Raw genomic sequence first — 15,026 nt, forward strand, 5'->3', positions numbered from 1 at the left:
CTCAAAATTAAAACAAAAACAACAACAACAAAAAAAATAGACAAACACTAGTAGAGAAGAATGTTCCTCTGCAGAAATAAATTTTACCTGAAAATGATGCTACCCACTAACAGAAAAAAGCAAACTTTTGCTGATTAAGGGAGGCTACTTTATAGACAGGCTCTAAACACAGGGGTCATCATCATGAATCCAAGAAGATAAAAATAATGGTACGAATGGAAAAGCAGATTCTCAGTATGAGAATACACAGAATTTCACTCAGATTACTTATAATAAAGTATGGCAGTCTTTCTCCACAACTGTCCAGAAAAAATAGTGGAACTAGCATCAGATGAGATATAAGATAAAATGATAGATATTGATTTTGATTTGTGAACAATTTCCTCAAAAAAATAAGTCAGTGCTAAAACGGAATATAGAGCAGCTTCTCTATAGAAATAAGCAGGCAAATTATCATCTTGATTTCAAAAACAAAACAAACAATAAAATAAAATATTAATATCTGAGTTACATCCAGTTAGTGTCTGGTCACAAGGGGTGTTCCCCAGGGTTCAGCGTTTGGGCAAGTCTGCTTAATATCTGTATTGATGATATGGACAAGGGGATTGAGTGAGAATAATAACGGTGCTAATAATGCCAAGGTAGTAGGTTCAAACTCCATTGTTTGGAGAATGGGCCATTCCCTTAAGAGTTGGACTCGATGATCCTTATGGGTCCCTTTCAACTCAGAATATTCAGTAATACTGTATGTGAGCTCGGTCAGACAGCTGGCAAGTGACAGAGGGCAGGAAGGCTCTGCAGAGGGATCTGGACAGGCTGGATCAACGGGCTGAGGACAGTGGATCGAGGTTCAACAAAACGAAGTGCCATATCCTGCCCTTGGGTCACAACAGCCCCCAGCAATGCAACAGGCTTGGGAAGAGTGGCTGGAAAACTGCCTGGTGGAAAAGCACCTGGGGTGTTAGTTGATGGCTGGCTGAACATGAGCCAGCATATGCCCAGGTGGCCAAGAAGGCCAATGCCTGGCTTGCACCAGAAATAATGTGGCCATCAGGACCAGGGCAGGATCATCCCCCTGTACTCAGCACTGGTGAGGCCACAACTCGAGCCCCTTGTCCAGTTCAGGGTCCCTCACTACAGGAAGGAAATTGAGGTGCTAGAGCATGTCCAGAGAAGAGCAATAAACCTGGTGAGCACAAGTTCTATGGGAAATGGGAGCTGGGGGTGTTTAGTCTGCAGAAGAGAAGGCCCAAGAGGACCTCATTGCTGTCTACAATTACCTGAAAGGGGGCTGTAGCCAGGGGGGGATTGGTCTCTTCTCTCAGATAACAAGTGACAGGACAGATGGAAATGGCCTCAAGTTGTGCCAGGGGAAGTTTAGATTGGATATTAAGATAAATTTCTTCACTGAAAGGGTGGTTAGGCATTGCAATAGGCTGCCCAGGGAAGCGGTGTTTTCAGCATCCTTGAAGGCATTCAAAAGATATGTGGATGTGGCAGCTGGGGACATGGTTTAGTGGTGAACCTGGCAGTGCTGGATTAATGATTGGTCCCGCTGATCTTAAAGGTTTTTTCAGCCTAAAAGATTCAATGTTGCTATGATTCTATTCTATTATTCTATACAGTTTAAGTCAACATATTCAAATGTCATCCATTTCCGGATGACACTCATTTCTGGGTAGATAAACTTCAGGGTGCATCCACAGAGACTGCTTCTCCAGCCATCTAAGACAGGAGAATTGCTGGAATAAGCTCCTGCTTTTAGTTTCTGACTATCCCTTCCACTCAAGACAAAGCCTTGCAAGAGCCTTGAGTCTGGATGTGCATTTGGATATTAAAACTACAGAACACCTCTGGGTGTCACAGCATACAACATATATAGTCAAAGTGATTCAAATAAACCACAACAAGAGAGAAGGGAGTATGATTTCAGAATTCCAAACAGGTGGTATAACACAGGATCCAGAAATCCTTTTCAACCAGAACATGGACCATCTTAGCACTGCACAGGCTGAGATTGTGTTTGTAGAAACGGCAGTGCAATAGTAAAAAGCTGATGATTACAGAGGATGGAATGTAACCTATACTGCAAATATGGGCATTCTGATATATGAAAGCAAAGCCTGAGAATGCTTCACCATGAATGCTGCCAAAGATAACAAATGTGAACTCCTAGTAAGTCCAGGAGGTAGATTAAGAAAAACCCACTAAAATCAAACACACGTTTTTATTTTTTTTTTACTTCTTCTTTTATCACAGTCAGTGGAATTTATTTATAGCAAAGCTATGGCTCACAATCACAGGTTTAAATATGTGTAGCCTCCATAGAAAGTTTAAAGAATCAGAAATGCACTTGGTTTTTTTACTTTGATTTATAAATATCATCACAAGTTGCTCAGCTGATTTCTGAAAACACAACAGCATCATCCTACAATTAATGCTGTCATAATTTTACAAGAAAACTGATAGGAATGAGATAATATTCTTATCATCTGTGATCACAATCATCTGCAAATGTATTTTATACAAGTAGTGAGATCAGAAAAAAATTAGGCAAGACTCTGTCTTTCATGCTTTTGCCTGTTTTTTTATCTTTGCCTTTACCTCTTTCACAGTATACTCTTGAGAAAAGAAAAACATTTTAGTCCTACTTTCTCAATTTAAAAAAAAAAGAGGTTTACATGAATAAATTGTTAATTTATACGTGTAATTGTCTCTTCTTGTCAAAAACTTTTGAATCTGGCTGCCCTCCAATCATCTCTTATCTGCTTTAACAACATGGGACAAAGGCTACAGATCAGTGCAGCTGTCACAATTCCAACAGTTTTAAGTTTGCAGCAGTATTCAAACCAGCAACATGTTTTAATCTCCTCCTCTACAGAATGTTTTTACTTTTCTCCTCATTAGGCTCTTTCATCTTACAGTACTGGCACACATCTCCACATAAGGTCAAATAGGAAACTATTCAGCTTTGCACAGCTAAGAACAAAAGCCAAACTAAACACCTGCCAATAAGAGAACTGCTTTATGCTGAAGTCACAGTGCTCAATAAACACAGTTTTGCTACAGAAATTTTGCATGAAGCCTCCTCTACTTTGCAGCAAGTATAGACTTGCTGCATCCATCTAAAGTTAGACTTGCTCATGGAGCGTGATTCACTGACTCACAGGTTTCAATAAATAGTTTATTTTTAATTGGATACGCTGTTATCAGCTGGTTACAAATTTGCAAGCTGCCTCAATCAACCCAGACTTTTATGAAGCCACAGGTTTTAACACACACACTCTACAAAGTTTCCAATAAAGATGAACACCTCAAATAACAAATTTAAGCCTACTGATAGAAGGTAACAGAAAAATATCCTGTAAAAAATTAAGAAACCCTTTATCAGTGGGACATGACATGGCATCTAATGGACCAGTGAGGCAGAGAATGATAAACAAAGCTAACAGGTCACTTACTGAGTATTACAATGCAGAAAATGGTTTCCTTCCTGTCTCTTATAGAACTGCAGCAAAGTGTAAGCACTCATGGGTGAAACCTGCACGGACCACGTTTGCTCCCTAAATTGTAAGGTTATCAGCAGTTGTGCTGCTTTTGGAACACCTGGATATTTCATACCATTATGTATTACAGATGTACTGTGCTCTTCACAAAAGTAACTTCACACTCTTCTATGGTAAGTGTCATCTTTTCAAATACAAAAGTCAGGGTGAGACTGCCATGGAAGTTTCTCAACACTATCCTGCATTTTTAACTTCTAAAACCTTGCTGGTTTTATTCTAAGGTAGGGAAAATGACTGAACCTGCAATAAGAGAAAAAAAATTCTTGCTGGTTTGCTCTCAAACTTGCAAAAAATCCATTTCAAAAACATTTACAAGAATGAGATATTCACTGAATCACTTTCCTTAGCCTGAATAACAAATGTGGTTTTCATGTAAACAGTGCTGTCACCAAAACAATGACAACCATCACACATCTGCCAGCATTTGTCACAAAACTGAATAAAACAGAGTGTCCTTAGAAAGGGCTGTGATAACTGATGATTTGATACCCTAAGCAAATGAGTTATCTGCATTGCAAATCCATTTCACAAAGGTGACCTGGTCAATCCCCATATGGAGAGCAGAAGCAGTGTCAGTCTTTAAATTCATTTCACTTCTTCCGTTTCAGGAACAAAGTGGCAAAGTCACACTCACTAGATGGAGCCACTTGCCTCTTCCAGCCACAAATGCAGCCAGAAAACTGGCCCTAAAAGGGACATAAAGAAGGTATGAAGAAAAAAGGACAGTCTCAAATAAAATCAAGTGCTTATGACAAATTGCTTACCTAGTTGGACAAGATACTGAATAGTTAAAAGTATCATATTCTCCACACTTAGCAGCTGACTGCTGGACAAACCCAAGAGATCCAAATCCTTGTTTTCCAGCTGTGGAATCTTGTAGCAGTTCACCAGCAAGGGACTTACAACAATATCACCAACATTTCCATAGAAATAAGGTAAAGTGCCATAGCCTATGATAAAAGAAACAAAGCCCACCCAGGAATTCACAAAATTTGCCATTACATGAAATCTTGCATAACGATATATTTCCAAACTTCTTCTTAAAGCTCTCTGACAAAATACATTGCATCAATGAATGTTCTTGGTATTATAATAGCTTAAAAAATAAATTATAGGCCAGGGATTCTCTGCTGTGTTTTAAAACAAGTGATCACATACATTTGCAAGAACTAACATTAACTGCATGATATCCAGCAGGATAATAACTACTGTTATCCAAATACAGATGAGAATATTATCTATTTGCATCTTACCCTGACCTTTAAATACAGATTCTCCATAATCTAGTGTACAAAGAAGAAAAATCAATGAAAGCAAAAGTACATTGATCTTAACATTATAAAAGCAGCATAAGTCACATTAGGATTGATCCACCCACTGTGGTATTGCTGTGATTGATTTCACTTTTTTGTCACCTTCTCATTCTGTTTTCATAAACAGGTAAAATAAACATTGACAACTAAACATGCTATTCTGTAAGGTAAAGCACATGAGCACAAGCTAACTCCCCTTTTCTTTCAGAATGTTTTTTGTTTCAAAAGAAGCATTTCCACAGAGATTTTGCCAAATCCATCCTTTTGGGTACATCTGGTTCTGTACTATTAATAGGACGCTGTTTCTCAGGGCCACTAACATTTAGCCTAACTGAGGACTTAATGGCAGCTCTCCAAGAGCCTGAGGGCTGCATTCAATTTGCACTTAAGCTGATGGCTGTAGGCACCCTCATCTTTAATAAGGAAGTGTTTCTCTGAAAACCATTAGAGCACCATGCTAAAGCTTTATAATTGGCTTCCAGAAAACAACGCTAAGCAAAACAAACCAGAAGCGTAACCCTATCCTTGACAGATTTACTGGTGTAGATGGCCCTGTTAATACTCCGGGAACTGTGCGTATTAAAATTATCAGTGCAAGTGAGGACTTGGAGAACTTCTCCATTCCTTCAGAATGGTAAATTATTCCACGGGCTGGATTGATAGGCATGTTCTGTTGACACTGAAGCCATCTTATATGACCATCTGTACTATATTGGGCATAAAAGAAATTTGGAGTGAAAAAAAAATCACTCATCAAAATTTTGGCAGCACTAGCTGACCCATTTTTATATATATATATTATGCCCAAATAGCTCAGGTTGAAAGGTATATTCACATTAAAAGCATATTCGCACTCTTAAAGCAATACCTTTCTAAGAGTTAACAAAGTATTTTATATAGTTAAAGGATTTTAAAAGCCTGAAGCCTGATCTGTTATCTCAATTGCTTACAAGAACTATGGACTATAAATGACAAAAAGTTAGTATGATTTATTTCTGTTTAGTCAGTGCAAATCAATTTTCTGGTTCTCATGTAGAATTCTGGGGCTTCATGATCTCAACTATAAATGCTGCAGGAAATATTTGCTTAGTTTATAAGTTCTTTATTCCGGAAAGCTATTTTCATTACTTGGAAATGTTTCTCTTCTTGGGTTTTATAAAGATCTTATTTGTATAAAATTTAGATTTAGCCAGTGGCTCTGCATAAAATTTGACCCAGTGGTGACCTGTTTGCAAATCAAGTCCTCCAGAAATCGCCTGACTCTCAGTTGAGCAACCAAGAGAAACTATCTGCGACAAACCAACTTTGTATTGTACTGAATGACAGAACCAAAAGAAATAAAATCCCCTTTCTCTTGGGGAGTGTGTATTAGTACAAAATGCAACATTTGATTCCCCAGTGTAAGACTTACCTATCAGAATCACTGGTCTAACTCCGGAGTTATTCAGCAGGTTTTCAGGAACTATTACAGTCTCCCCTGCTGGGATAGGTTGAGGCTGTAAAATTCCACTTAACATGGATTGAGGAACTGGGACTGACAAAAGAGGCTCTATAAAATAAAGAAAAGAGAGACTTCCATTACTAAAAGGCTCATACTGTGATTTGGCCTTATGAACAAATAAGAAAAAAAATTACTGCAAATCACTAACTGTAATAAAATTCAAAAGGTCTCTGCATTTCCTGCTATGGTTTTAAGTAATTTAAATGAAGAGCTTATATCCTCTTGTAGCTCCACCTCTAAAATAAAACTTTTTCTAACCACTGTATTGTTGGTGAGAATGAGAGAGCAAAACACAGGTTTGAATATGCATCTTTAAACAAAGCCAAGTACTAAGCCAAAAGGCATCCCCCAGTACTGCCTCCCTCGCCAATACAAGGGAAAAAACTGCTTCAACTTCTGACCTGGAATATATGTAGATAAGAAAAGTAAAAGCAGGCCAAAATCTCAAAGCTGCCCTTTGATAGTTGCTACAAGGATAAAAATCAGACTATACTCATGAAAGAGCAACAGCAGCTTTCGTAAGTAAAGGAAACCAAGTGCAAGAATTTTGTAATCTGTAATCAGGTTTCAGAGTAAGGCCTACTTCACAAGTTTCTTAGGCTTCATTTTGATGGTTTGCAACCATTTTTTAAAACCATGCCATCAACAGAAAAACATCAAAGGCAGCATGACTGAATGCATACATTTTAGCAGGGGAAACTGTTTATCCAACAGAAAAAAGTACTACTAAAGACTCATAGAAAATGTAGTACACAACAGAGGTAGCAGATTAGCCGAGACAAACTCAACAAAAAGAGCAGGTTGCCTTATATCATGGCTCTTCAATAGGTTTCTGAAGATAGAAACTGACAAAAGCTGCAGTTTGAGGTGTTCAGATAAGCAGGCCTGCACTACCATGTAACCCTTCCTCCTGTGATGAATATCTCCGAAAATAATTGCAAAATATCTTAAAACCAAGTCCTCAAGAGCAGAGTTTAAACTCATTGTGCATGTTGATGAATGGCTTTTTTCATCCTTCGGTGCTTATTCCCTCACTCTATGGAGAGAGCAAGTAACTCTTTACTCCCCTTTAGAAAATATGCTCAATCTCACAACTGAAAAGTACTCAAATAGTGAATAGTTTTATTAGCAGTTATGAATAAAGAGTTATCTACATGGGTATCTAGGACTACTCGTAATTAATTCTATTTCATGTCATGGTATTAAACTTCTACAGCTTTTCCATGCACAACTAACATTTGGTCTCACTTTCTGCTTTTAAATGAAGATGACCTAGTGGATATCAATGTCCTTTGTTAGGCCAAAATTATATAAAGCTGTTTTTCCCATGCAGAAACAGAGTGTACAGTTTCTGTAGCATCCCACACCAGACTGAGACACAACAGCCAAGGTGAAGGCTAACGAGAGTCCTTGAAATATATTCATATATCCATACACCCGCACATTTTTACAACAACTGAGTTACAGTTGGGGGACAATGGATTTCTTTTAGCTTTTTATTTTTAATATTAGTTTTTAATTTCAATAGTGTTTTCCTCTTCTTTTCCTCTTTCTTCCCCAGCAGTTTTACTTCCAGTGTCACATCTTAGATTACAGCAACCAAGACCAAGCAATCATATGTGCTTTTTCGGGGGGCACCTGAAAAACACTCCATGTTGTGCTTAAATACTTCAACAAGATCAGTTATGTTTGCTGTGCAAGACGGGAGAGGTGCAGCACAGGGCTGCTGGGCTGGCTGAGTTCACGTTTTAACAAATGAAATCTTGGTGTCATTCAAGTTTTACCTGTTCTTGTCGAAGGCCGGATTGTAGGAACGGGTACTGCTAAACCAGGAGGCGGCACTGGGGACCCAGGAGACCATCCTCGGTGACGTTTCTTTGGTGGTCCAGAACTGGACATAGATGCTGGAAGTAAAGCAAAAACTAATTCTAAACCCTGTCCTCCCAAATGACCAAATTCCAGCCCACACTCCATTTCACACTGGTGTTGAGTAGATCTCACATCACAGAGCACCAGAGGCTCATACCTAGATTTACATAAAACCAGACTATGATGTGAAAAACATTGTTACCTGTGTTAAAAAGTCCAGCATTATCATTAATGCTCATGCCAAAAAGCAAACGTATCTGTAAAGACTGAATGGTAGGAACAGCTACATTCTAAAGAACAACAAAATCACAAATTTCAAGCTCAATATTCACTGCAGCTTAGAATGAAAAAACAGAGAGGTTTTCTTTACCTTGGTCTCCAGCTGCACAGCCAGGACTTGGAGATGTCGAGTGAGGCATTGGCCGAGAGACTGTAGAACTCAATGCGTTATTTCTTCCTCCATTAGCGTTTCCATTAGCAACATCCGTGGCACGCAGTGAAAGAGGAGCTGAGTATAATAAAATACAGAGTGTGTGGCTTGAGACAATCTTGAAAACAAACAAACAAAATAATACAGCCACACACAGATGCAGAAGAACAGGGTAAGATGCATGACTGAAAAAAAACATACTCCAGGGAAGGCATGAAATGTATTTGGCAGAGAAACATTCAGATTGCAAAATCCAAGCCTTGAAAAGGGGTGTCCAGATTGCAAAGTGGGGAGGGATAGATGGAAGAAAAAATCCAAAGAAAGCCCCACCAAAATACAATAAAAAATTACACGTACACAAAATTATTGGGAAGTTTGTGATATATTTTTTTACACAGTGATATTTTTTTAAAAAAATATACATCACAAATTCAGTTTGTAAAAATTTCTAAGCCACTTGTGTGTATCTACAGAATTTTCCCCAAGTCATACACGATATGCACAGTGATTCACTACAGGGCTCTCATCTAAAGCCTTAGCAAAGGACACTGAGCAGGGGAAGACAAGGCAGTTTGCTGCAAAGTGTACATGACCTGATCATGACTGAGGCAAACCATGTTTAATTTTGCTGAGGTGATCCCCCAGTCCCAGCAAGCCTGACACTCTGGCAGGACCCACTATATCCAGGCCACAAAATTAAACTACAACAATGGATGGTCACCAGAAGTTACCATCACTCATCTGAGCTCATTCTCATTCTTTTTCAGAACACAATTTTTGCAGAAGAAAAATAATGGCATAAACTGCCAACATGGAGGCCAGTGGAAACTACAGTTCCTTGCTGATATCAGCCAGCTCCACAAGGATTTAGCTCCCAAGAACATATTCCAGGAGCAACACCAGGAGATGGTGCAGCAGCTTGCTGATGGCAGCTGCAATTGGACGTGTTAGAGATGTGGTATGTAGCTTAAAACAGTGCAACTTTCCAGCTGCAGACATCCAAATAAATTCTGGCACAAGTCTTTCCAATTGCCAGCTACACAATAACCTCACTTGCCCATTGTAAGATCCCCATTTGTACTCTGAGTCAAAAATTTTGTATGGACCAAAATGGTGGACCATGGGTCAGGTACAGAAGTTGTTGAAAAGCTGGGAAGAAATTTCAGTGCAAAATAAAATCATGGAAGTATGGAGGGGGAAAAAGGTATTTTACACAAAGAACTGTTAATGATTAATTAAATACAACATAATTACATTATGTATCATAACATCATATATTGTATTAAATAGCAGATGTAATATCAAGTGTAATGCTCATGTGCATATATAAACCAAATAAATGGATATATTTTCTTATTCAAGCATACTGTCCTGCAATAAGTGTGATGATTTCTTTTTTTATTGCTTAAAGACTAACCAGCTGAAGTGAAAAACAATCAGATTATCCCAACAGAGTGTCGGGGAGGGACTTAGATGTCACAGTTGAAGGTTATCATTTATTAAACACACAATACAGAAATAAGCAATTAAAACAGCAGAGATATTAAAACTCCTTAAAATGAGACTAAATTCCACTAAATGTACATTGAGGAACTATAACTGTTAGAAATGCAGAACTACACACAGCTCTCAATTGCTGAGGCAGGAATCAGTGTGACATCAAAAGGTGACATTTATGCACTCTCACATATCCTAGGAAGTGCAGAGAGAGCTATCATTGCACTCTTACCAGGATGTTAAATCTGAAAGCCAAGGTATGGCTCAAGCCTGGGGACAGTACTAACTGCAAAAATTTCTGTGCTGAAGACTGCAAGAATGTAAGAGTTCTGGAGAATGCTAGTGAATGTTTTCCTTTCCCTTTTCCACCAAAAAAAATTCACTCTCTTTTCTTGGCTGTTAAGCTGATGATTCCCTTGGCTGTCAGGTGTTCTGGAAAGCAAAGCCATACCTGAGGCAAATGCCTTTCCTACGAGCTGTACTGACAGAGCCAGAGGTTTCACAATGTTCTTGTTCCGAGATGGGTCTTGTGTTCCACTTAAGTTAACAGCAGCAGAAGATGTTTTCGCTGGACTGAACACAGAAGAATCTGAGAAGAGAAGTTGTTTAATTAATGATTAAAATTTGTATATATACACATTTATCAAAACTCATGTCTGCAGAAATTGCAAACTATTTTTTTGCCCTCCTAAGAAATTACCATGTATCTTTCATGTGTTTTAACAAACTTTTAACTGGGTGTTTCTATAGAATCTTGTAATCTGCTGAACCCATGATTGATCTCTTCCACAATATTTTGCAGTCGCACATACTCAAAAAAAAATTTTAACTGTAGAAAGGGCTATCTCACTGCTCCTCAAAATAGCTTCATGGGATAGGCAAGTAAATGCAGTTATCTCATGGTTCATATGAGGAAGCTAAGACAAAGAGCTTATGCAACTTGCAGCCAGCAAGCACAGGGAATAAGCACGGGAATAAGTTGCCTAAAGAGGCTATGGAATCTCCATTACCTGATATTTTCAACAACAAGCTGCTGAATCTGTTAGACACACCTAAGCCTGACTAAGGGCAGAAAAAACCAAACCCAAAACCACAGCCTCCTTACAGCCCTACTGTCTATAAAACTATAAAAAGCATATGCCCACTTATAAATCTGGGTAAAAAATGAAGAACATTTGAGCCCAAACTATTTGCATGAATTAACAAACTTCTTAGAGCACTTTACCAAGGCTAAAACTTATAAATCTTATTTTATATAAAGATAAACCAGAGAACAAACAAATGTTAATATTTGCCCAGAATAAAACTGATTCCAAACCTCTCAGCATGTAAGTACCTTTAACATCAGGCATTTCATCGTTGCAATTTACTTCAAGAAAAAATTGAAGCATTCGGATGCTGATACACTGGAAAATCCAAATTCTTATAACCAGAGTGAAAGAATATTAACTCAGCATCAGTTCAGAAAGTACTTTGCAACAAGTAGGCCAAGGAGGCTAAGTTCACCTACAGATGTCCTAGTAAAACAGCCAGCTAAAAAAACAGGAGACAAAGACCAACTTGATCTGCCAAACACATTCACCCTCAGGCCACACACCATTTGGTGAAGGAGGGTGGGAGGAAGCTCTGCTTTGCCAGACAGAGTAACTGACATGAAGAACAAACACGGAATCCTCTGCTGCTGCTGGGCCACCAGAAAATCTTGTCCATGTTAACAGGAAATACGCTGAATGGCTAACAAAATAGACCACCAGGTCAGGGCCCTTGGAGGGAGATGCTGGTCTGTCATTAAATATGATGTAACAAATATGTAGTGTTAAAGTTTCCTCAAAGCAAACTGTCCAGAAGCTTTGGGGATTTTTTTTTTCCCCATCTCTAGTTGTAATACATTTTCTTGAAATTTTATCTGACTGTGGATGTGGCTGGTATATGTTTAAACACCACTCTGTTACCTAAGCAGGACTTAGAAAGATACAAGTTATTAAAATTCTTCATCTTTCTCTTGTAAAGCCTTGTTTCTAGTTACTTAACACATGAATTGAATTTTCCCCTCTCAAATGTCTGCCCAAAACTGTATTTTTGATACTGTATGCCCATAACTACCTACATGTATCTTATAGAACTCAGAGACTGAACGGCTCACCAGAAATATTTACACAACTTTTAAAGAAAAAAAGGGGTATGAGTTGATGATGATCTGAAAACAATTTCAGAAAACAACCAGCTAATGAGTAGTCCTGTTTTAAAACAACTGAGAAGCAAACTCCAGTAGAAAGAGCTATGCAGAATCGAGAAAAGGCCAGAAGAGCCCTCCATCATAGGGGACACATCAGAATTTATGCCACTGAATAAAAGGTGCTCCCCCCCTTCTCCCAGTCACAGGTGATTCATGTGTGGTATTATTCATGTGGCAATGTATGTGGCATTATCTTCACTAGAAGATAACAGTAGGAGGAGATGAAAAGGTTTTGACGAGCATGACCTAGGAGTACAAACAGTGACACACAGAAAAACCAAGCAGACCGAAAATGGCAGGGAGTGATAAGGAGAAAGCTGCATATAAAAGATGTATCTATTAACTTGGCAGATACAATAGAAGACAAAGCTGTGTAAATATTAGAATTCTTGTTGTTCCAAATAAACAGGTTCTCATGCATCTGCACAGTTCTCATGCCTTGATCTGCAAGCCAAGGGATCATGCAATGAAATGCAGATGTGTTTAAACCATGTTGTCATTTAATTTTACCCAAAGCCTAAAGCATTTAGCTTCCTCAGCAGAGACAGGGGCAACCACCTGAGGGAAGTGCCTCTGAAAATACTAATCAGTGATTATAATTTCATATGAATGTCTGTGTTCAGCTTTTGTTTACTACTCCTCTTAACGAACTTTCTAGGTATAAAAAATATTTTAGCCATCTTGCTTTATATCTGCATTTCATACTCCTTTAAAGAAATATATGTTTTTCAACATTCATATCAATTAATAACAACAATTAACAGGTCATTTTCTCCTGTTTTTGGCTTTTTGAGAAATAGCACGAATAGACACAAAAACATACAACAGCATAGAAGAAGCTGCAATAAAGCAATGAGGAAGAAAGCTCAAACAAAAGCACTTTGTCTACTTGCAATAAATAAACAGATACATTATATTAAGATGCTGCTGCTTTGTCAGTCAATGTCTACTTGATTTTTGTATTTTCTCCTTATTTAAGGATATCATCAATAGCTTTCTAGAATAGTCGTTAGAGACCTGTTAGGTCACAAAACACAAAACTACTATGTGCATATGGGGAAACTGTAATTCTCAGTACACCTTTGTGTGCAATAAAATTTAAATAGATAAGGAAATAAGCAAGTAAATAAAATAAAATCTGGCCCCCTCTCCCTAAAAGGAGATTATTTTGCTTTTCCAGACAAATAGCATAGTTTATATACAAAGTAAATAAACACTTCCCTACAAATGTGTAATTGAATTTTTTTGAGATGCACAAAAAAAATTAATGAAACAAACTCAGGGAGGCAGAGAATCAAATAAATTAATCAAAAGATCGTTTAATGCTTTTACATCAACTGTTGTTTTGAGACTAATCTAACCTTCAGCCTCACCTGGGTCTTAATCTTTGCCAAAGCAAATTTTGAAAGGCATCCTCTCCAGTGTAATCTATACACGGCTCAAGGTAAATACCCAGTTGTTTACAGCATCCCTGACCCACCAGTGTCTGAGGTAACTTACCACCCCCAATGGTTATCTTTACAGCACTTTCAGCTCCTACCTGTCTGAGTGAACCCTGATTTGTATCCATTAGCTGATCCACCCTCTGGGGTCGTGGACGGTGACACCGAAGGATTTGGTTTAGCAGAGAGGCTAGCAGCAGATGATTGCCTGCTTCTACATTCTGCAAACGAAGCAGCTACAGTACATATTAACAAGGCCTGCCTTCCAGCAGCAAAGTTCAGCAACACGGTGGCGAAAGGTGACAAAATGTTAAGAGCATACATAGAGCACGTACAACAAACAGCGGCAAATGGCAGCATTCAAACGAAAATACGGATTTGCAGTTTAGTCGACTTTGTCTTCTAATTAAGAAAACCTCCCTGGGGGCCACTCAGGGGGCCAGGCAAATACAGACCAGATGCTGCAAAATGGCATGAGTCCTCAGACCACAGCTTCCAAGAGATTTGAAGAGGACATTGAGATTTGAATCTGCATATATCCCAGAAAACACTCAGCTGCTTCTGTGGCACAACCTGTATACAAACTGTTATATGTTTCCCTTTAAAAGGAGAAGTTGTGCTGAAACCCAGATTTTTAATATGCCTCCACAAACCTTCAGGGAGATCTCAGCGCTGTTAGTGCCTGTCTGGATGAAAACTGAGTCGAGGGAGGAGAAAGTCACCTTGAAAATCAGATATTAATCCATTTTTAAAACTGAGATCTGATCAAGATTTGTTTTAAGAGAAGGGTTTAAGTGTTTAAAAGCACTCTTCTTCTAATTAGACCTGTAATGTTAAGTGAAGAGTGAAAGGTTGCCAGATGGATGGCAGCAATATGGGGATAGAACCTATCAAAGTAATGTCCAAGAAGTTGACTTTTGGTTGATTTTCTAAACTTTTCATGGGTGCTCAGAACACTTGCAATTAGCATATAACCAAAAGTGAAACTAGTATCTGCTTCTTCCACATGTGCATTACTCCTGACTTCACTTACCAGGACACACACCAACACCAACTACATGAACATAAGAGAGGGGTTTCAGAAAAAAGATTCAAAAAATAAAATAAGGCTTGCTTTGTTTGTATTTGGAATTTCACTACCAAATTAAATATTTATGTCATTTTTGTGAAAA

General features: G+C 38.4%; 1 protein-coding gene across 11 annotated transcripts in view; it reads right to left on the minus strand.

The window, feature by feature from the left end:
• Positions 1 to 15,026, minus strand: part of GREB1L (GREB1 like retinoic acid receptor coactivator) — a 133,165-nt gene that overhangs the window by 34,872 nt on the left and 83,267 nt on the right. For 5 of the 11 annotated variants that reach the window (XM_058422502.1, XM_040077750.2, XM_040077740.2 and 2 more), the window contains 6 exons: positions 13,953 to 14,090; positions 10,628 to 10,765; positions 8,620 to 8,757; positions 8,165 to 8,284; positions 6,291 to 6,428; positions 4,331 to 4,516 (listed from right to left, as the gene is read on the minus strand). In XM_058422502.1, coding sequence (XP_058278485.1) covers positions 4,331 to 4,516; positions 6,291 to 6,428; positions 8,165 to 8,284; positions 8,620 to 8,757; positions 10,628 to 10,765; positions 13,953 to 14,090 — 858 coding nt within the window. The remainder of the gene's footprint in view (positions 1 to 4,330; positions 4,517 to 6,290; positions 6,429 to 8,164; positions 8,285 to 8,619; positions 8,758 to 10,627; positions 10,766 to 13,952; positions 14,091 to 15,026) is intronic. The other 6 variants (XM_040077803.2, XM_040077767.2, XM_040077759.2 and 3 more) reach the window with 2 other exon arrangements.

Source organism: Hirundo rustica, chromosome 1, assembly GCF_015227805.2.
Source record: "Hirundo rustica isolate bHirRus1 chromosome 1, bHirRus1.pri.v3, whole genome shotgun sequence".
Classification (NCBI taxonomy): domain Eukaryota; kingdom Metazoa; phylum Chordata; class Aves; order Passeriformes; family Hirundinidae; genus Hirundo; species Hirundo rustica.